The 23,847-nt window shown below is 39.4% G+C and overlaps 1 protein-coding gene across 3 annotated transcripts in view; it reads right to left on the bottom strand.

The window, feature by feature from the left end:
• Positions 1-5,191: 5,191 nt before the first annotated feature.
• The window catches only part of LGR5 (leucine-rich repeat containing G protein-coupled receptor 5), a 125,646-nt gene continuing 106,990 nt past the window's right edge, over positions 5,192-23,847 (bottom strand). For all 3 annotated transcript variants that reach the window (XM_012642023.1, XM_012642024.1, XM_012642025.1), the window contains 10 exons: positions 21,768-21,839; positions 21,545-21,613; positions 21,332-21,403; positions 17,909-17,974; positions 16,857-16,928; positions 13,103-13,174; positions 12,187-12,312; positions 10,674-10,819; positions 8,898-8,981; positions 5,192-7,872 (listed from right to left, as the gene is read on the bottom strand). In XM_012642023.1, coding sequence (XP_012497477.1) covers positions 6,785-7,872; positions 8,898-8,981; positions 10,674-10,819; positions 12,187-12,312; positions 13,103-13,174; positions 16,857-16,928; positions 17,909-17,974; positions 21,332-21,403; positions 21,545-21,613; positions 21,768-21,839 — 1,867 coding nt within the window. In that variant the 3' untranslated portion in view covers positions 5,192-6,784. The remainder of the gene's footprint in view (positions 7,873-8,897; positions 8,982-10,673; positions 10,820-12,186; positions 12,313-13,102; positions 13,175-16,856; positions 16,929-17,908; positions 17,975-21,331; positions 21,404-21,544; positions 21,614-21,767; positions 21,840-23,847) is intronic.

The following is a 23,847-nucleotide window of genomic DNA, read 5'->3' as shown; positions in this document are numbered from 1 at the left end:
AAACACAGATTGCTAGACTCCATTCTCAGAATTTCTGATTCAGTTAGACTAGAATGAGGCCTGAGAATGTAAATTTCTAATGCGTTCCCAGGGGCCACACTTTGAAAATCATTAGTGTAGCTGTTAAATGTCCCTGAGACTTATCTTCACTATTTACAAAGTGAGTTATCTTAGGCAAATTAACAAACCTTTGTGCTCTTGCTTCTTCATCTACAAAATGCCAATGATAACAAGACCCATCTCATAGGCTTGTGTCCTAATTAAATGAACATAAAGCACCTAACACACCACCTGATGTGGACCAAGTCCTCATAATAACTATTGTGATGGACTGGCTTTTCCAGGCAAACATCCACTTAAAATATATTTAATAATGAAATAATAGCTATTGGCAGTAAAAAGGTATTCTCCCCCAACCCCCAGATGGCCCAGCCCCTGGGGCTTGCCCCACAGGGACAAACAATGACCAACCAGACGTTTTCTCTTCTTGAGCAGGAGTGGAAGATTCGGACTGAGGCCAGGCAATTGGTAGTAAGTGCACTCCCCAGGGAAAGCCTTGTGGGGGAAGTGTCAGGGAATGGCTGAAGTAACAAATAAGCACAAGTAAATAAAGTTAAAGCTACAGAATAGAGACGACCGATCGGTAGGAACAGAAGTGATTGAAGCAAAGACAAACTGGGTTGTCATACTGGTGAGAGATCCCTAAAGCTAAGGGGACAACAGGAACACTTCATCATAGGACTGGATGAAGCCCTCCACTTCTCTGACACCATATTGGGGTCCTCAGGGCCAGCCTTAGGGTCCCTGAATTCCCGAGATATTCCTGTTTTTCTTATTGCCACATGTGTCCTCCCCAAAACTCTCTACTCTTCCTCATTACTTATGGTTAAAGGAGCCTAACTAACCATATTATTGAACATTTCACCTCAGTATTCTCCTATTTACAGCCTGGATCAAAAATGAGGAGAAGGACGAAGAAAGGCAGGCAGAGGTAGAGTGAGTGAGAGGCAGACATACAGCTAAAGAGAAGATCCGATGTGCAATGTCTCAACTTTGCTATCCATGGCTCTTTGGTGCTGTTATTCCTGTGATTTTGGGCTGTGACTCTGGCTTACTTGACCTTTGTCTGTCCTTCTCACTGCCTGGGGAGAGACAGCAGCAGAAAGAACAGACTTCAAACCTGCTATACCCTTAGAGAGTTGATATTGTTTGATCCGTAGATTGAGGGCAAAGATTGGAGTCAGTCAGGAGCTGAAAAAATCAAGGGACTTGCCTGGTGTTCCACAGCAGGTCTCGAACAAGTGGAAATCGCAAATCTTCATCCTTCACCACACTGAACGGGCTGACTGAATGTGCACCCACTCGTGACACAGAACCGTGCTCTATAGTTTCAGGATGTTGATTTAATGTCTCACTGCATTCTCCCCAGCATTCTCCTGAATCTGACATTCCTTCTGAGAACACTAACACAGGAATTCATCTAAAGCGTTGGGAATTGAAAAGCTAACTGTTGTTTGACCTAGCTTCTCACTCAGTAGGATAGACTTTCTTTGGTATCGGAGACACTCGGTGAATGAAGCTTCCTTAGGTAAGCCTCATTCTGTCTCCCCGAATTGTTCAACAATTGGTTCTCATTCTCTCAAAAAGTAAATCATGACTGTTTTTCAAGTGCTATTAAATAAAACTTGTATTTTAGTCCTAGCTCCTTATTTAATGCAGTAACCATTTATTAAATATTTACTACTTTGCAAGTACTATGATAAGAACTTTGTATACACTGAGCTATTAATATCTCCAAACCTATAAGGCTGGTGATATTGTGCCCATTTTACTGAGGAGAAAGTTGAGGCTGAAAAAAATTAAATACTTTGCCCAAGAGTCACACAGATAGTAACAGAACTAGGATTGGAACCCAGGTCTGTCTGGCAGTTGGGCTTAGCCATTTTACCGTTTGGTCTGCTATAAGCTGGTACTTAAGAAAGCACTGAGTAAATTTCAATTATTCGAAGATTTCAAATGCTTTCCTTTAGCTTCTTTTCTCCAGGTAGAGCATTCTCCAGTTTTGTTTTTGACTATTCTTTGATGAGGTATCATTTCCCCATCCCATCCCATTCACTGTTCTCATGGAGTAGCATGTTTTCAACATCCCTCTTAAAGTGTCGTCAGTAGAGCAGAAAGTCATGTCCACAATGACCGTGGACAGTCAATGGAAATCCTGTCCTCCACGATGCTTCTCCAGCTTGTCCCATGTATTTGCTGCCTGTTTCTGAATCCACTTAAGCTGAAGTTTTATTATCCCACACAACAGACTTGAGGGAATTTGCGTGTGAGATGAATGAGTCTGTGTAGAGCCTGAGTTCAGAATCTTAGGAAATGTTCATAAGGAGGACACTGAAATGAGGACGTGGTTACACAGCTCCTGACCACTTCACTTATAAGGAAAAGCTACTATAACCTAATTGAAAGCCTCTGTGGCCTGGAGGGAGATGATCTCTTTTATCTGCATAGTTGAACTGTGAAATAAAATCTCCAAAATGCTGAAGAGCATGAATGGAACAGCTATGGTCCCAGTGAGCCCCATCTATTCATCTAGAACTTATTCTTCATGCTGGCTAATGGGCCCCTGGGCTAAATGTAATGACAAGGTTAACAAAAGAAGCAGGACAGTTTGTATTTTTCCAGATGTTAGATCTTTCCTTGTCCTAAATGAATAGGGTGTTGCTAATTTTATTTCCTTTTATTACCTTATTTTTCTATTTTAGCCAAAACTAAATGAAAAGATGTTTTTTTAATTTCATATGAGAAATGATTTGCTCTTCAGTAATAGTTGAGAAAAAATTATGTTTAATAACAGCCACCTAATATATTTTTCTATTAAAATGTCATTCAGAACAGTTTGTTACAGGTGATATATGAACAGAGGGACTAAAAATGATGAGTTATATTGATGTCACTGGTTGAGCTGCAAAGGCAGCTCCATTTTGACAATAAGGTCTTAGTTTAAAAGTTGCCTTTCCAGACAGACCTTTCCCGAGAGCACCGCATGGAAAGCAGCCTGCCAGTCACTCCCAACAGACTATTCGGAATAGCTTCATTTCCTTCATTCATGTTTCTATCAGATAGTTCCTTGTTTACATTTGCATATCGTCTGTCTCCCCTCCACTGGAATGCAAATTCCAGGCGTTGCTTTGTTATCCCCAGTGCACAGAACACTGCACATAGTAGGCGCACAATATTTGTTGAATGAATGAATCTATATTTGAAAACATAAAATGGTTAACCACTTACTCTAGGTTAGCTCCCTAGTTTATGTTCTTTTAATTTGTTTCATTGCTTGTTTTTCCTGTTGTCCAGCCTGTCAATCTTTATTACATTTTTCCCCCTTTTCACTGTAGATTTATTTATTTGTGGATATAATTCCAATTCTTTCTGTTTATGCTGTATTAAAGAGCATTTATCAGACACTTAATAGAGCAGTGTTTTGCATGAAGCGTATTATAACAAACGTTTTGCTAACAGAGCAATAAAGCTTGTGGATTTATATTTAAAGAAATAAATTAGAGTGGCTTTGTGTTTTTTGTTTTAATTACATTACTGATTTGTGTTTTCTGTTGCAAAAGAAAAAGGAGTGGGTTGCCAGGTCTTTTTCTGAACTTTGGACACCCAAAAGCAATTACGTTGAGAAGAAAGACTGAGATGCATTCCTCTAGCGGCAACTTTTGTATCTGCTGCCTGGGCTAAAAGGAGTGAGATTAAGAAGAGTGAGCCCTTGTTTTGTAAGGTTATAGCAGAATCTCTCCCCTTGTGTGTGTGTGTGTGTGAAATGTAAGGCATGTAAGGTTATAGCAGAAGTGTTCTCTTTAATTCTAACTGATGCCATCTGCTTCTGTCACTGTGCTTGCTCTTAGTTGATAGTCAAATATAGCTACACGGGACAGGAGTGACTCCATGACAGGCTGAACTTCCTAGAGTAGGCCTGCAAAGATGTAACAAAACCCCCCGGGTGTCCTTGCTTAAACTTGCCTGCGAGTGTCGATTGCAGCTTTTTGGAATTTCTCCACCCCAGGCTGGCAGTTCCGATTGCAGCCGACGAGATTACCCCACCCTCGGCCTCCTGGAGTAGTTTGTGCTAGATTAAGCCTCTGGAATTTCCTCTTATCCGTCTGCCCCGAAACTCCTCTTATCCGTCTGCCCCGAAACTCCTCTTATCCGTTTGCCCCTGACCACCTGCGTGTGGTTTTTACCTTTATAAACCTCAAACTTGTAAGCCTTGGCGCGGCAGCTACCCAACCTGGTGACACTGTGCGCCCCTGCGCTGCCCTTGTAATAAAACCTCTTGCTTTTTGCATCAAGTCTCGGTCTCCGCTCGCTTTTCAGGGTGGTCGTCTCTCCCCTGGGCCCACCGCGGAATTATCTGCGGTCTAACAGTTTCAGCGGAAGATAAGCCAAGCATGGACTACACAGTAGGATCCCATTGGATGCCTGTTAACTATGTTGGGGCTACAACATGTGGTTAAGTCTGATGGGTGGGTGGGAAACTCAGTGCCAGGTGCCCTGGGGGTGCACTGTATACCTGGGTTGATTTTAGCAATAATGCTTTAATTTTGCAATCCATACAGGGAGAGCAGGAATCACCACCAAAGCTGGTAGGGTCTGGCACAGGTATCTAGAAAAATCATTTCATTTCTTATGTTTGGGAGGATGAGAACTGAAGTGGAACAGAATATTTCTTTATGCCTGGAAATTGCATGTCCTCATGTTTTGGCCTTGACATGGTCATGAAATATGTTTGCTTTAAAGGAGGAATTTATAGCAAACTCATGTCCATGTTAAATATGTCAAGATTGATTTGTTATTCATACATTTCTTTCTAATTGTGTGGGGTTTTTTTTTCCTTACATTAAAAAAGAAGTTTGGGACCAGAATAGTTAGGTTCTGGCTATGAAATCCAATCTATCACTGGGGACAATAAACTTCACCAATGGCTTATCAATCGTAGTTAAAATAATCCAAGAGTTGGTAAAGATATTTTCATTTGTTCTAGTGAAAGACTTATTTTTTTAAGATAAGTCCAACGTACCTAAAATATTAAAGTATAAATACTTATATAGCAAATGTATTTTGTTCCAAAATTTAAAAACATTTTGGACTGTATATCTGTCTGTGGCTTCAATAAATAGACTTGAAAACATTTTGTTTTATAGTCGCACATTTTATTACAAATTTATTTTGTACCCAAAAGAAAAGCAAATTTGGAATCTATTTACAAGTACTATATATTTACATATATACAGTTAATGAATTTAAAGAGAATGGGCAGAGAAATACAATATATATGGAAGAATATGCCACTGTACATGGTTTATTATCATGGTCCTTAATGTTACTGAATGTTAACTATAGTAATAAATACAGTTCTATATTTACACATCTTATAAAACATCTCATAAATGTACTTTTTCAATTCCAAGTTAAAATATCTGATCAAAATAAACGTGATTATATAAAAATAAATCTAATGGACACCCATTTGGTTTGGATGTATTGAAGCTAATGTAGGATAAAAGAAGTTAAGAATTAATACTTTGACTTTTAATATTTAATAATTTGCCTCTTAAAATACCAAATACCTGTATTAATATGGAATAAGCAGAGAAGTAATGTTCCTGACATCAAGTGGGTTGATCCAGAGAGGACACAGCCAAAACCAAGCTAAATAAACAGGATAATATGTTACTGAGTCTCTGTTGAATCCAAATGGTGTCAGACATCGGGTTTACAAGAGCTACTAGAGACACATGTGTGAGAAGTTACATCAGTGGAATTAATTTATGTTGTGTCTGCGTTTGATTGTTATCTTAAGATGCACATTCATTTGAATCAACTCATAAAACCTCTTGCAAAAAATGTGCACTCACTCAGGAAAAACAAAGTCCCAGGTTGCTTACTATCTTTTTTAAGTATGTCTGTTGCTGGCAACAGACTTTCCCTCTGAGCTTTAGGCATGAAGGAACAAGGAGTGAAAAATGAATTAGACAAGGCAGACTTCACCTGTACATGATTTCCTTAGTAGCAATTTAAGAATTTCAGTTAATTTTCCTTTCAAAATATTTGTAAGATGTTTTATTCCATTGAGGGCAGAACCATTTAGTGCTGATACATAAAACCTGGTATCTCTAAAAATGATCTGAATATGAGTGAGTTAATAATGCCTTACATTATCCACCAAAAGAACTGGTGACTTGGAAGGGTCCTTTCTGAGGAAAGGCAAAGGAGGACTCCAACATCTCCACATGGTCATTAAAGTGAAATCCTATGGGTCACAAACCTCACTTAGTAATGTAGGGCCATTTAAAATCCTTATTTTCCTCATACCTCCAACCATCTTTTAAGGAGTTTTTGGGATACTGCCTTAAAAAATAAACTCATTTTAGAAGCAAGTGGGTTCTCACCCCCATCCCCAAATAATTACATTGGTGAGTTTAAAAAGAATGCAAGTAAAATCTCAGAGAATCATTTTTGAAGAACATTTCAATCTGCTTTTTTGATCTGGGCTCAACTAAATAGTGTGAATGATCTATCCCTTAACTAAACAAATATACAAGCAGCATTTAGACATATTTTACTCTCAAGTGTCAATAGGTTTTCCGCTTTTTTACACTGAGAGTTTTTTATTTTTATTTTTTAAACCAAGTTTCAATTCAGGTCTTCTTAGCTACTGCTCTGATGAGCTCAACCTCACATTTTCCGGTTTCCAACTTTTGAAAACTTTTTCCCTCACACATTAGAGACATGGGACAAATGCCACAGATGAAAGATGGCAGCTTTCGGTCACTGGATAAGCCGGCAGTGACACGGAATTAGAAGGCAGGTCGTAGGCTATGCTGGCGCTGGCAAAGGTCACTAAGGCTTGGGTCGAGTCACAGGACTGTTTTTCAACATCATCAGAGTTAATAGACATCAGGCTTGGGTGCGGTGATCCCCTCCAGAGGTGGGTTTGCTTTCCCAGGCTCCCCAGATCCTCCTTAAAATGGGGATTGAAGAGGATGTAGAGAAGGGGATTGAGACATGCAGGAAGTGGGACAATGACCAGAAGGATAAACTTAATTACTTCAGGACTGATAAATGTGAGGTTTAATAAAGAGGAGAAGGACAAGAAAGCCACGGGGCAGTAAAGGATACAGTTGGTGAAGAGCAGCAGGGCAATATGCTTCACCATAGAACAGTCCCAAATGTTATCCAGGTCTGCCTTTTCCAAATTGCAGTAGAGCCTGGTGTAGGCAATGGTCATCACGAGGAAGCAAAGGGAGTTGAGCAAGACCAGCGCGACCATGTAGGCCGTGGTGGTGGGCTCCCCAAAGGGCAGGGGCAGGCAGAGCGGGGAGGCGCTGTACTCGCTGCCGCCCAGCAGGGGCACCGTGGCCATGGCCAGCGCCAGCAGGGTGCAGAGCAGAATGACTGCTTTCAGGCTGGAAAAAGGAGTTTTCGTTTCAAATTTTGCAGAACACTTCACAGAGAACCCACGCTCCAGGGCTGCCAGAGTAAGCAGGAAAACGGATGATTCTGAAGCAAAAATGGACAAAAACCCAATGATTTGGCAACCGACCCCGTTCTCCCACCATGCACCATGTCGTGCAAAGCTGCCAAAAGTGAACGCATCCACACCAGCCAGCACGGCGCTGCAGGCTCCCGTGAGCATGTTCACCACGGCGATCATCGCGATGAACAGTTTTACGGAGGAAATGTACAGAGGGGATCTGAACACCGTGGAAGTCACCAAGGCATTACAGGTGAGTGCCAGAACTGCTATGGTCCACACTCCGATTCTGATCAGCCAGCTACCCAACAAGTGTTCACAGGGCTTGAAGGGGCCTAGAAGTCCAGGGAAGAAAAAGATCGAGCATTAAATTAGAGTTTACAACTTTCGCCAAATTACCCTTTTGTTTCTCTAATTAGGACGCCGAGAGATAGAGGCCAATAACAGCGCTGGTAACACACAGCGCCATGTGGCATTCTCCACTGTCTGGCGCCACTGTTGTAACCACCCGAATCTTCTGCAGCACTGACTGGGTGAATACACCAGGTGCGCGTGTTTCCGGGGGAGCTGCAGAGAACTGGGAATGGGGAATCGTAATTGCTTGATTAAGGTCCCCAAGATACAGCTATTTTGGGGCCAGGTACAAAGCTAGATCTCCTGGACTTTTCATTATATTTTTCACAATGCCTCAATAAGGTTCCATAGGCAGAGAAGGAGAATCCTAAAGAAATATTCCATAATATTAAAAAAGGAAGTATGGGTGGTACAAATGCACATTGCATGAAAATCTCATCTCAGTTTTATACTGACATTTGATGTTAGGGAGCAAGGAACAATTTAATTGTTGAAAATAAAATATCTACCCTTCTTAGCCATCTTTTTTCAACTGGCCCATCCCATTTCTTAGAATGGGACAAATTATTAAGTGAATTCAATATTTTTTTCTTTCTTTTTAAAAACTTATCTGTACAAACTGTTATTTACTTTCATCAAATGGTTATTTATAGGGAAGACTTACAATAAATCACCCTCAAAAATCAGTTATTATACAAAGCGAGACTATAGCATACTATATTTCACACTAAATTGTTAATATTGTTAAAAAAATTACATATGCTTCTTACAACACGCTTTATTCTTTAGTTTCCATTAAGTTGTTGCAAATATCTTCTTTTCCCAATCTTACTTACCAATAGAGAACTCTAGGGAATGAATGTTTACATTTTACAGGTTCCCCTGGCAAGGGATACTGATGAGCCACAAAGATGGCACAGATGTTGCTTTTAAAGTGCAGCCACAGTGTTATTGATGGACTCAGAGTCAATGGTGGAGACTGCTGCAGTTTTCATGCCTTTCTTACCTGGGGAAGGTGAACATTGCACTGAGTGAAGGGCTTTCAGGTCTTCCTCAAAGTCAAGCAGGAAATCTTCAAGGTCCCGCTCATCTACAGCAACAAGAAGTCCTGGAATGATTAGTTCTGTCTCTCTTTTCAAGGGACCAGATCCCAGAGAGGAGAGTCCTGGGTTGTTCTTGAGACATGAACCGTCACAAAGGGAAGTGAAGGCAAGACATCCTGCTTTTCCATGGGTTCTGGTTTTCTTGCAAGTCTATTTATAAAGTTGCCTTTGGATATCTACTCAAGCTACTATGACATACTGTTCTAGCACAACTGGGAGTGAGGGAAAATGACCCCAGACTCTAGGTTGTAACATCTAAACTACCTTACTCTGTTCTTGTTCCCTAGAGCTTGTGACGGCCCCAAATTGCAGACTTAAATTAGGGAAAGGCGATGGACCTCTCTATTCAGAGCAGGAACCACTTTATCCAATTTTCTAATGCTACGATAGCTACAGTGCAGATGTTCTAGGCTGTGTTCTCTGAACACAAGACGGAGAATCAGATACAGTAAGTTTCAGTCTTCCCTGGGGAATTCTGCATAACAAAGAACAAATCAAGAAGCTACGTGGTGTTTGGATTAGCTATCCAAGAAATAGGAAAATAAGAGTTTCGTGATCTAATACACTTTCCCAAAACTGCAGATTTAATTGATTTCATGTGGTGCTTGGGAATCAATATTTTTAAAAAGCTACTTGTTTAATTCTAATATGTGGCCCAGGGTTGAGAATCACTACCCTGGAAAATAAACTTTATAAAGGACCTTCTTTTTCTTGTTTGTTGTGTACTTTCAGGGCCTAGAACAGTTCCTGGTACATAGTAGGCTCTCCAATTGTTTTGTTTTGTTTTTTCCTTGAGTGAATAAATGTAGTAAAAGTTAGAGTGGGTGTAAAAGCAAAAACTAAAGCAAGAATAAGAACAAGACACATGCTGTGGCCTAAAACAAAAAAACCAAGGGCCAAGATATCAGTTTCTTAGACAGATAGGCAGGAAGAGAGGTTAAGGTAATCTGCAGACGGACTGAATCACATTTACTTTGGAATCAACAAATCATTAAGGCCCAAAGCATGAGAAGCCAGTCTGTTTAGACTTTGCACAAACCTGCAAGTCTGGCAGGGGAAGGAGGGGGTGATGCCCAGAGTGGCTCCTCATTACCACAGGTGTGGTTTGAGATGCATTGCTGTCTGTTTAAGTAATGTCTTACTTCAAGGAAAGCTAAGTGTTTTACAGACATTATCTCATTTCACCTTCCCGAAAGATAACCCCATGGGGGGTAGGAGGGGAAAATGATTTAGAATTAGTTGGATAAAAATTTGGATTCTTAAGCCCTTCTACTGAAATATGGAAGAATCTAAATGCCTATCGTAAGAATAAAAATGGATTTTGCCTATCGCAAGAATGAGAAAATGGTTGTGAATCATGTTTGAAAAAGGTATCCACAAGGATGAGACCCTTTTAAAAGTTTATGGAAACACTGATGTCAGTAATCACCCCTGAGGACAATATATGCTAAGGGGGATCTAATTATAAATATAAAGAATTCACTTACAGAACAGATAAAATTTTGGAATGAATCTGAAAGGAGGTTTCTCTTTCTCAGGGAGTCCTTAAAAAGTGTGATTGATTCTTAACTTGTTAGGATGGCTACAAAGGGGCTTGTCTGGAGTTCAGGCGATCTGTTTGATGGCTTTTCAAGACCCTTCCAGTCATAATTTCATCACCATAACATAGCAGGTCTTACCTGGAACCTGAAACATTCCAGTATCTTTCTTATAAAGGTCGTCCATACTGCTGTTGTCACCTTTATTCCATTGATTAGAAATTTTGTAGACATTCTCACACACTCCAAATGCACAGCACTGGTAAGCATAAGGCATTTCTATAACCCTTTAGAAGAAAACAACAAACAAAAACAATGAAACAAAAACCAAAGAAATGGATCGTTAAATATAGTGTTCATCTTCTTTCACCCAATGATTCTACCTTTGGATTTTAGCCTAAATAAATAATTCAAAATATAAGTTATGGGCATAAAGGTGTTTACTACAGTGCTACTTATAGCAACAATGGAGTTATTAAAAATTATCACTATGAAATGTTGATAATTGCTGAAATTGAGTGATGCAACTTCCATCATTGAAATGATGAAACATTTTCCAAAATAAGATTAAAAAATGATCGCTAAGGCCGGGCGTGGTGGCTCACACCTGTAATCCTAGCACTCTGGGAGGCTGAGGCAGGCGGATTGTTTGAGCTCAGGAGTTCGAAACCAGCCTGAGCAAGAGCGAGACCCCGTCTCTACTAAAAATAGAAAGAAATTAATCGGACAACTAAAAATATATAGAAAAAAAATTAGCCGGGCATGGTGGCGCATGCCTGTAGTCCCAGCTACTCGGGAGGCTGAGGCAGAAGGATTGCTTGAGCCCAGGAGTTTGAGGTTGCTGTGAGCTAGGATGACGCCACGGCACTCACTCTAGCCAGGGCAACAAAGCGACACTCTGTCTCAAAAAAAAAAAAAACCAAATAAAAAATGATCGCTAAAAAATTGTAGCAACATTAAAAAGTGCTTATGGTGTAATATTAAGTGACTAAAACATGATATAAATTTGTATGAACACTTTGATTCTAACAATTAAAAATACACTGAAAACAAAGTCTGGAGAAATAACTTAAAATGTTGTCTAGGGGGACTTTTTTGTAGATTTTTGTTGTTTCTTCTGCTTTCCAAACTCTCTTTTGGGATTATATTACTTTCATGGTTTTAAAAGTCTGTAAAAAGGATTGTGGTTTTAAAAATACATACATAATCTTTCAAGATACTTCTTTATCAATGATAAGCATAGTAGGTTTTAGCTAGTACTATTTCTTCAAACAAATACTAATTTAGTACATTTTATTAGAACCTACACACAAGCTGGATAAATTAAAAATTGTAAACAGGAGTACAATAATATTACAATGTTATTTAATTACATGCCCTAGTTTATAAACCATGGATCAATGGTTTTCAAACTCTTTCCATGAACTCTGTGATTCTGGGAAGCATCTTTGAGAAGGAAAGGAAATATGGTGAGGAAGACACAATCTCCCACTTCAGGACTTGTCCTAACAATGCTCCAGGGGTAGGGGACTTGAGGGCATGAAATGCAATTCAAAAGGGTCCCATGACCTCATAAATTTAGAAAACCACCATAATACGTCTGTTATTTCACATGACCACAAATGTATCTTATTAGTTTTAATGACAAACTCACTTGAGTTCTGGAAAGTTTTCAGATGATATCAAGCTCTGCAAGCCATGATTTCCTGTTAATTTTAAGTGAGTTAAACCATGTAACCCAGTTACAGGAAAAGACGACAGGCGGTTGGACGATAGGTCCCTGCAAAACATCAAACAACAATTGGCTTTTAGTCTGTGTTAGCATAAAACATTTATGTTAAAAAAAAAAGCAAACTAAAGATCATTAAACTGCTCAATAAAAACTTCTGAGCAGGGTGCTTACTCTTAATGGTAAAAGTAACCATTTTGATTTTAGCTCCTGATAACTCTTTTTGGTCAGGATTTCGGGGGGCAGGGGAAGTTTTAATTTCATCCAAATTGTTCTACAGTCAGCTTCATTTGTTCAGGTGGGCACATCCACAATCAAGGGGATTAATTTGAAAAGTGGTGCTGTGGCTTAGGAGTGAGAGGTAAAAAGTGTAGGGGGTTTATTTATTCCCTTCCGTCTCCTCCTGACTTCTGTGGGACCATTTCCTTTTTTTCTCTATCAGATAAGAGATGGAGAGAGAAGAAGCAAGAGATGGGGAAGTGGAGGGGGGAAAGGAAGGGACAGGAAGGTTTTCAATCAGTCAAAACAATCAAATGAAAGCCCCTTAGAACTGAATGGACATCTTATTCCATTCCACCTGATTACTCAGCAAAAATAGACAACTCCACCTGAATAACCAGAACCAGCTGCCACCCAGATATTTAGTTATCCACTGAAGGGCCCATGTGGCCTTAGAGGAGCAGGGGGGCTCTTCCCCGGCTGACACAGCTCTAGGTGTGGGGAACACAGAGGGCAAGCAACCTGTGCCTTTCCAGCTTCCTCAACAAAACCCACCTTTCGATTAATTAGATGGTCCCCAATTATTAAAAGACATGCCATAAACAGGTAATGAAATACTCACAGCTTTATTAGAGATGGCAAAGTGGAAAATGCATTAGGGTGGACAATGACAATTTTGTTCCAAGCTAAATTCCTATTTAAAAAAAAAAAAGGCAAACGAAAGGATTATATAAAAAGAGAACATGTGAAGTTTTACCATATGCATTCAGTCTTCTACCAAACTGTAATTTCTATTCAGATCAGAAACAACTCATCAAATTGCCATTCAGATTAAGATAGTAACATTAGTGGTATAAAATGACTAAAGAAAGAAATTTAAATCAGCCTTGTTTAAAGCAATCAAGGAAAAATTCATTCAGGAGGATATTTTAGTTTTTACTCTATTCTTGCTAAAAGGTTGACTTTAACATGGTTGTAAAATTTTATTAGGGTTTTTCTAAAATAAGTGGGGGTAGGAGTATGGAAAGAGACAGAAACTTCTGAGGCTCTTCTTCTGATGAGTAAGTTTTAAATTATAAAATGTTCCTGGATTTATAATGAAACTAAACAACAACAAAAAAAAATCTGTGCACATCACTCATGTATGTCAGGCCTTGAGAGAAACACAAAGATACTTCCAAGAAAATTTCCAGGAAGGGATACTGACAAGTAAATTCTTAACTGGGCTATGAATAAAATAGGTGCTAATGTATGTTATAAATAGAATCCTTTGATAGCAAAGAAAAACTACAGTTTATGGGGAAATAAAATCCACTTGCCATACATATTTAATGAAATGTAGATAATTAAGCAGGAATGAAACCCTTTTCAAAAACTTCTGCAGAAAATTTATCAGGGATAAGAACTTCTACGTTTTAAAGAAGGGACTATGGATTTAAGATTTTTATTTTTAAAATGCCTAACAAATAAGGGTAACTAAGATGTAGACATCTGAGAAAGATGAATGTGATCAAAGTCAACTTTTCTCAGGTGCAGAAAAGTTTATGATGTTGAGCCCCTGAATTACCTTGGATAAATGATATTCATAGAATATTCACATTCTCATTTGACAGGTTCTTTGGGGAACTTTCCTTCTTTGCTGGAGGAAACTGGAAGTGTATTCATTTTGCTCTTTTCATTGATCCCAGAACAGAAGAAAATTGCAGCTAACGAGAGGAGGAAAAGTACGGAAGGTGGGAAAGCTACAAATGGCGCTGGGCTCTGGGTAACTGAGTGAGAGACTGTCTTCTATTGAGCCACTCAAGAAATAAGTGACTACTGATGTGAGCCAGTAACACACATCTGTCAAAGTCTCTTTGGCAGACTTAAGCAGAACATGGCAGACTTGAGCTTCACAGAGTGGAATATCTGCAATGGAGGCCAAGTCCTGCCATGGTGGTTTACAGTGATTTGACTGGGTTTTTAGTAAATACGTGAGAATTTATATGTTCAAACGACTGAAATTCCTTTTCCATTCGCGAGCCTGTGTGCTGGAATTCTCCCAGCAGCCCCGGAGGCGTCATTTTTGCTTTCCTGCCCTGCTCTGTGCCTGGCCGGATCCTGCGGGCTGCATCCCCAGAGCTCCGTCTTGGCCTCAGTTGTGTTCCCACTGGAAGTTCTGGGAGGAGAGAGAGGTTGGGGCACTCATGGTCTGCTCCTTCCCTGTTCTGGAACCCTATCTCTGATGGCAGCTGTACACCTTCCCAATCACTGCAACTCCTCTCCATGCATAAGCTCTTCCTGTGTTCTGGACATACCACTTCTTCCCTGCGATTCTAGCCCCAGTCTTCATGACGGTCCTGGTTTCTGTACACCCTTCTCTTGCTTGCTCCCTGCCAACACCTATGTAAGTGTCCCTTCATTTGAACCATCTGGGGTGAATTGTTTCCTGCCAGGGGCCTCACTGATACACTCTAAAAGGCTATATATGTGTTCTGTTAATATTAATATGGCATAGTTACTACGTGCCAGGTACAGTTATGAGTTTTTTACATGTATTATCTCATAACCTTCAACACAACCCTAAGAGGCATTTTACTGACGAGGAAACAGAGACACAGTGTCATAGGTCACTTGCCCAGAGGCTCAGGATCTGGGATTCAAGCCCAGGCACACTGGCTTCAGGGTCCCTGATCTTTTGCTCAGAACATGTTTGAATTTTTAAGTAAATAATGAGAGAGCCACCACACTAGACCCTGGAAATAAAAAGACAAAAATATTCTTGTTGTTTTCAGACAGGGCATGGTCTACCTGATGACAGTGCTGGGTGTTAAGTCCTCTAGTAGAGAGTGTGCAAAATGGGCTCCAAGACAGGAGAACTTATTCTTGTGAAATGGGCAGGGAGACTAGTCAGGGTAGGGAGCAATCCAGAGGCAATGGCGACAGGAAGAACAGGGGGAGAGAGGATACTGTGCTAGGAGGTTAGGATCAGATTTTGGAGAATGGTGCTGGGAGGTTTGGTCTTGATCTTGAAGACATAGGGGAATAACAGAAGGTTTTTGAAGCAGAGAAGTAACATGATTAGACTTCTATTTAAAAAATATTTTTATGTCTCGTTGGAGAATGAGATGAATGGGAAGAGACAGAAGACAGAGGAGGACTGGTTACAAGAATGATGGTGACAACAAATGAATCATTATATGGGCTTGTGGCAGAAGAGTGGAATCGATGAAGTGGAGTTTGCACTTTAGTGAGTGGCTGGATTTAAGGTCCAAGGGGAAGGAGGAATTCAGGGGATTCAGATATTTATTTTTCAGAGTCTGCATCACATTCTTTTGGTATCTTTAGAGCTCAGTTCTAGAACTGACTTTTGAAACAGTCAGAAATCAAACCTGGTGAATAAGACAGGTAATGAAAGTAGGTATTTTTTGTTTATTTTTATTAAAAAAAGTAAGTAAAAGCACTACACAGGCAGATTTAAACCAAAAGTAAGGAAAGGGCAACACGACTAAATTCAGAACCAGATGGTTCTCAAGGTAAATTTTTGTGAGAGAGTGATTCTTAAAGGTAAATTTAAAGTCTTTCAAGGAATGGTATTATTTAAGAAAAACTTTAGAGGTCAGCGAAAGAGAAAGATTTTTAACAAACATACTACAGTTTAAACATTGCATATCATCACCAATTAGCAAAATCATGTTGAAATCCAGTTTGAGTATAGAAAAGTTTTATCTTTTATTTCATAAAATAATCTGTTCATAAGTTTTCTTTTTTAAAATTTAATATATAGTGTTGCAATCAAATGAAATTAAATACAGGTATTTACAAATCTTAGTTGCCTGAGAGCCATGGAAGCATTTCTGAGGACATTTGAGCTAAACCTTAGTGTACTCGTTAAAAGGCAGATAGATTCCCAGGCCCACTCCCAAGATTCTAACTCATGAGGCAGGTGAGAAGCTGGAGTCTGTGTTTTTCACAGTTGTCCCCATGTGACTATTAAGCACTTTGAGACACGTGTTGAAAACTCTGCTTAACTGGGAAAGAAAAGCAGGCAGAAAGAATCGTGTGATTGTCCCATTTTTGTATGCAGAATGATCCCTGCCAATTCCAGGCTGTGGATGGGAACACACTTGGTAGGCTGTTCAACAGCTTGGCTTCCTTCCTCTTCATCTAAGTTTCATGCCTGCTGCCTGGTAAAGAGTATAACTGCAAATTCACTGCTTCTAAATTTATTCCTGGAAATTGTCAGCAACAAATTACTTGCTTTATCATAGCAAACATATGCACAAAGATCCCACCATATGAGTATTCAGTGAAAAGAAAATATTAACATTAGGGGAAGGCTCAAAAGAGAAAGTGCGTGCTCTGTGTTGGGGAAGATGCTGGGAGGTGGTACTTACAGAGATCGGAGACCAAGCAACTGCTGGAAAGCATCAACTTTAATTTCGTAGATTTCATTATGTCTTAGGTCACTGAAATGACAGAATTCCAAAGACTGATTTCAAAGTTACTGGTTTCAAAGATTACGGGCTTCAGAGAACTTTTACAGAGGGATTACCTGCCCTCAATGAAAGGAACAGATGAAGTGTGACTATCAATGACTGATTTCTATTTGTTTGTTTAAAAAAGAACATTAAAATTTATACACTCAAATAAGTATTATCTCTATTTCAAAGCAACTGGTTCCCCTGGGAGGATATAAAACCATACTCCAAACATGCCATCATCATTCAAAACACTGGAGGACTCCTCTCCTGGTGCTGCCTTCTGAGCCTTTCTTGCATCCTTTGAGGGTCTTGGAGGAGGATCAAATCTTTGCCTTTTAAAGATGGGTTTACTTTGTTTCTCTCCCTTAATCATCCAGAGGAATTCAGAGAAAAACTAACTGTGAAAGGATAGATGGTTAATGTTGTTTTGATCAAAACTGAAGTGTGACTATAAAGCAACAAGGCCGATGTTTTGTAGGGGAGGCAAGTGTAAGAGAGGAATTCTAAAATGTTTCATGCACAAGTAGCATCTGTGGCACCTCAAATATGACAAATATGGCACCTCCTCTAAAGAGACTATTGTGAAACAAACACACCAACAAACTCAAGTCTCCCCGTATTCAAAAATAATACCACTCACTGGATATGTAAGTTTGGTAGTACTTGTAAAAGAAGAAAAATTCTAAGTTCAAACAAACCTAGTTCACTAGGACACTGAGTTAGAAAATAAAAACAAATACATAATAAATGTGTTACTGATATTATAGCACAATGCATGAAAAAATAATATTATTTGTGTTTCCCAACTATCTAGCCACCCTACGCAATCACACCTTGTGTGTGTAAGAAGGAAAAGCATCAAATGTCGTGCCAGTGAACCACAGGGTAAATAAACCAATGACCCTGAGAAATGTGAGTTTTGGTTCTTGATTTTTGCTAGGTGATTTACAGATTCTTAGACGTACATTTTCTGAATCTTTTGGCAGACCGAAAAACTGGGTAAATCTTCTAACAGGTTGTAAGACAGATCTCTGAAAAACAGAAGGTGCAAAAAGGGAAAATATGTTACGTATGAATCATAAGAAAACATGCTTTGCTCTTCTTTTCCCTCCAAGGTGTTATATTTCCCAAAGGCGGACTCTGAACGTTTCCACGGCCCTGATGTGGAGCAGGCAGTCACAGGCATTATTGCATTACCCAGTAGATTCAAATATTTACTGAAACATCACTGTTATACTTCTTTAATTGATTTAAATAATTTACTTAATGAATTTATTTATATTTTTTAGTAATGATCTACAATGTTCTAGCTATTATCTTACTGCAATGCGTAACATTGTAAATTAAATAATTGTGCCTCTGTCTCTAAGAGCTGCTACAACTCTACAGCTAAGAAAAATCATTGTTGGTTCTTTTCTAATCAACTTTTAAAAAAACTCAACAATTCAAAACATAGCACTATAGCACTATGAAATCAATCACTATGGGGTGGGGTTGAATCTAAAAAAGCCTTCAGCCCAAACTCAACAAATTACAGAATAACAAAAACATCTGGACATATTTATAGTATAATATAACTAACCTAAAACAAGCCATCGTAATTTGCAGAAAGCTTAAAAAAAAAAAGAAAGTTGGTAGATAAAGTAACATAGATATATAAAAAAAACTTGTCTCATGTTTTAAAAGTTATTAGCTAATCAACTAACACATTCTCATGTCTGATTCTAATTCTTAAAACCAGATCACCACTATGCAACTGAAAAATCATACTGTTTTCTAAGATGTTTTAAATTAATCTATTCTTATAATTGATTACTTTTTTCTACACTTATTGAATAAATGGGATTTATATAGGAATAGAGGTCATTTACTTCACATAATAGTTCAAAGAAAGCAGCTTGCAAACACAAATTTGTGGTTTAAACTAGAGGTTTGAAAGACACTGCCTCCCCCACAAAAAATCCCCTAAACGCTACACCTATGCACAAATACACCTATTAGTAATATGGTATGTATTTTTGAAAAGTAGTGAATGTAATAAAATGGACATATGTATTATTAAAGCTGATAATAATTTGGCACACGCATATCTGCAGGCTGCAAAAGTGGCAATCCTTGCTCATCTGCCTCTTAGTAGAGGGTGCATAAATCCTTGTTCTACATAAAGACATAGTGTTACCTTCTACCTAATGATTTTCATGGCTAACATTGACCAAGCACTTCTTATATAAAGGCCTTACTTGAATTATCTCATGTAATCTCTGAGGCCACCTTATGAGGAAGACATTATGATTATACCCATACAATATGAAATGACTTGCCTAAGATCACAGCTCGTAAGTGGGGAAAGCCACACGTAGCCTGTATGGTGGGCCAAGTAATCTCATGTGGGTGAAGCAAGTTGGGGGCAAAACCACCCATGTATAATACAGTGCAATTTCCTCATATAAAAAGTACTCATTGAACGACTCAGCCACAGGAGGAAAGCTCTCAGACTTATACTTCCACTAGAACATAAAGCACCCTGTATTAGATTAGCATCCTGGGTTCTAGTCTCAACTTCAATTTATTTTACTTGGTTGATACACCGGCCAAAGCATTGATGTCTTTCTCAGCTTTCTTAAATGAGAAGACACCTGCTTTGCCAATCTTGCAGGGTTGTTGGAAAGAACAAAAGATATTATAGGTTAAAATGCTTTGAAAATGGCAAGATACTGCCATTAATGTATTTGTGTTCTTCTGGGCTTTTCAAGTTCCAACTTGAGGAAAGAATAATGGTGTAAAGGAAGTGAGAAAATGTTAAGAGCTAAGATTGACTGAGAGGTTACAATGTCCCAGGTGTGCTGTGTTTGGTGTGTGGTCATTTAATCCTAATAATCCTCTGAAGGAAATGGCTACGTCTCCATTTTATAGACTGGGAAACTGAGCCCCAGAGGGCTAATAATTGCTGAACATACTGTGCTCTCTATATACCTATAGAGAGGCTGGATTTGAACCAGAGAAATAGGGCCCAGAGCCTTTGCTCTTAACCATTTTGCCAGCTGGCCTCCATTTCTGTAGTTCTAGCCCTGGGTGGTTTAGCATTCACTGTGTGACATAGTGGAGACAAATACAATTTAGACACTAGCTCTCTACTTATTAGTTACAGTATGTGAAATCCTAATCATGTCACTGAGCCAGTTTCCTCAAGAAATGGGGATGATTATACCTGTTCTGCGTGTGGTAGGCAGAATTCTAAGATGGCCTTCCAAATTCCTACCACCTAGTGTGCACACTTTCTCCCAGTTATTCAATTAAACTGACTGCATTTGAATTTTCACTCTGCTACTTTCTTGCAGTGTGACTTTGACAAAGTTACTTAACTTCTCTGATTCTCTCCGTTTTCTCATCTGTATGGACGCCTCACGGGGCAGGGTAGGGTAGAGAAGAGGGGATTTGTTCTATACTTCCCCCCTCCCCCATCACCGCATCACATTTGGATGTGAATGACTGACTCCAAGGCTACCATGTGGTGTTATTGCACCCCCATGTCACTGAGCAATGGGGGTGTCAGGTGACATGGCAGGCTGGGGATGGGGAAGGTAGAGTCACTGTGGCAGAAATTCCCATTCATTCACTTAACATTCATGGTGCCGCTTGTAGTGCTGCTGCTCGGTAAAGCCTAGGGCGTAATTACAGGCCTGCAACTGCCACAGGCGTTTTCTAGGTGAGTGCAGAGCCATGGCAAGAGACTAACAGTCCTTTCATTAGTCCCAACAATGCTTGAGAGGACAATAATAGGGCTGAGTGGGAGTTGAGGGAGAAGGCTGAAAATGGAAGGTCAAAACAAGGCTCTTCCAATCCCTATGAACTACTTTTCATAAACCATGAGAAAGGCAGGGGAAAAAAAGTCCCAAGTCAATAGAAATAACATATGCAAGCTGTTTAACCATTAGATGAAACACTAGAACATGGCACCCACAACTATACAGGAAGTAGGTTTGGTCATCTTTATCAGGGTTTGTGTGAGTCTGATATCTCAAATTTTGATTTTGGCATCCACATTGGGTGCTTGATCCGTTGTTATTTTTGTCCTGCTCTGCAAAGCCTTTAGAGGGGGAAATGAAGTTATTTTGGCTTGTTCATATCTTTTCTGAAAGAAAACGTATGCCAATTGAAACTCTGATGGGAGACTGTTTTGGGACTCGGAAGCAAAGGGCACACTACCATTGTTACCAGGCTCATGTCAGAGAGCCTGGACTACAAGAGGGGAAAAGGAGACCTGACCTCCTGGAGACCCGCAAGGGAAAAACTTTCTCCCCTTTTAAAGGATTATTGAAATAATGTCTGCCATTTCATCCCTAAGTGGAAGTTGCCTGTTTATACATTATTGCCTTACTGATACGCACAGCACTTGGAGATTAGGTAACTGATCGCAGACGGTTTGAGGAAGAGATGAGATCTGTGCTCCAGTTAAAGTCCTGTTAAAACACAAACCAGACATAATCCTTTTATTCAGGCATCACGCAGTGACATATTTTGATTCTCTTATGTTAAGACTGATCCGGCTCTCCGGGCAGTGTGTGTTCTGGGCCAAGTCAAGAGTCTACTCAAGTACTTACAGACTCTCTAGGTTTGCAGTTCCAGTTAAATCAGGAAATTCAGTGATTTGTGAAGCACCATTCAGAGTCCTAGAAGGAAGAGTACACGAGTATTACTGGGAGAAGATTCTAGACCAGGGTACTTTTTATTGCCATTTTCAAAGCACTTCAACCTATAATATTCATTGATTTTCACAGCAACCCTATAGGGGAAAAGTGACCTGTAAGAGAAATGGAAACTTACAGTGTTCTTAGTTCAGGTAAATGTTGAAAAGCAGATCTTCCAACAAATTGGATAGGGTTGTCATAGAAGTGTCTGAAAATTCAAACAACAATATATTAGTATAAAACTTGAATGATAAATGAATATTTGTTCAAAATTTGAACAAATACATAAAATGTATTTATGTAATTTTGATCATACTGTGTTATATAACATACCTGATTAGTTGGCTTCAGGCAAACCTCAAAAAGTGTTTTGACTCACAGTATGAAACTTTTGGTAAGTTCAATTAAATTCAACAAATAAATAACAGTCTATTACTTTCTGTTTGACAAAGCACTTCCATATATATAGTTCAATTGATCCAGGCAATAACTTTCTGAGATCCATAGTGTAGATACTATTTTCTTCACTTTTGGAGGAGGAAATTGGGCTCGGATACCTTGGCAAGCTCATTACCTCCCAGAGCCTTAATTTTCTAATTCATTAAACTGAGATAATAATACTCAGTTGTGGGATTTGCCTAAGAGTTAAAAGAGCTAATGCACTTGTAACATCTGGCTCAGAACTTGGGTTATAGTTGTTTCCCAACAAACCTAAGTCCTCTTCTGTCCTTCTACCCTCTGATCTCTTCTTTTCCCTTGGGATTAATCAATAAGAGAAAGAGCTAGAGCTGAAATATATGCCTTTATGATTTAAAAATGGAGTTTTCCTCATAATTTCACATTAGCCCTTAGCTATACCATACGCTTGTATGCCTTTGTGTTCACATTCATGTATTTCTATGTACACTGGTCAAGTATGAATACATGTGGTTGTGTGCATAAGGCAGAAATATCGCAAATACAAATAAGGAACTTTAGGGTTCTCAGGAGGGAGCTCTCTTATGTGTTAGGGGGAGATTTAGAAAAATCCCATGAAATGGCATTTGGAAAGAGCTTTGTTCTATGAGTATAGCCTAGTTGGTCTGGTTTATGACTTAGGGTAATTGAGAAGAGCTTTGGGGAACTGGTTGGGAGGGTTGGCTTAGGCCATATTGTGGAGGGCTGTAAATGTCAGGGTAAGGAGTTTGCATTTAATGTAAATAGATAATCCTGAATGTCTGCATATTTCACAGCAAGAGGGTGACAAGACAGATGCTGCTCTTCAAGGGAGGTGATCCTGCCAACGGTGAAGGTGAAGGGAGGGACATCAGCGTCACCCAGACTGGTAAAAATCTAGAAGTAACAGCTAGCAGACAGGCTGTGCAATGGGGATAAAAGAGAATATGGATAGGATGGGGACTGCAGAGGTAGAAATGAGGACTGGGTAGCCAGCTGGAGGTGGGAAATATTCACAGAAAAGGGGGCATCGGAAGGGGCTGGTGGTGGCAAGAGATGGAAACAGATGTAGGAGCAAGGAGAGCAATGTTTCAGGGAGAAAGTGGGCAACACTTTCAGAGTGAGTAGAATCTCTGATAAATATGGGGGGCTGTTAGTCCTCCTCAGGGGGTATTAGCATATCAAAAGAGTGATTAAAAACCAGTGATGTGGCTACAGAAAGTGGAGCAAAGGCTGTTTGCCAACCACTTAATATGTAAATACTCTCTAATGAGGACTAATGTTTATTGTCAATACACTTTAAAACCCTTAGTTTGCCAAAATATTGCCAGAACATTTCAGAAACAATGAACAGTTTTTTTTCTCTTCCAGTTGTCAGTGCTAATTGGGACCGTAGCTTATTTGTGACAAATGCCACATGGTTCCAGAAAGCTTTTCAATCAAGTTGGCACACGACCAACATCTGCCAAGAAGTGCCCCTAGAGTCATGTTCCATGGTTGTTTTTACTCTCCTCCATATTTGAGACATCTCACCCATGACCCCAGGCCAATACTGTGCCCCAACCTTGCCTTGGACAGGTGTCTTTTAACTAAGAGCCAGCCTAATGCTTACATATTTCCATCTTCCTACATATATGTATATCATCAATCTTTTGTCTGTTCTAAATGTGAAACATAAAATTAGTTATACTTTGTAGTTGTAACTCTATTTTATTTTTTTATGGCACATAAATCTTCATATACACCTTTCTATAACATACGTACCTTTCTAGAATTACATC

The sequence above is a fragment of the Propithecus coquereli genome, unplaced genomic scaffold, assembly GCF_000956105.1.
Source record: "Propithecus coquereli isolate 6110/MARCELLA unplaced genomic scaffold, Pcoq_1.0 Scaffold172, whole genome shotgun sequence".
NCBI lineage: Eukaryota > Metazoa > Chordata > Mammalia > Primates > Indriidae > Propithecus > Propithecus coquereli.
This window is presented reverse-complemented; position numbering and strand designations above follow the sequence as displayed.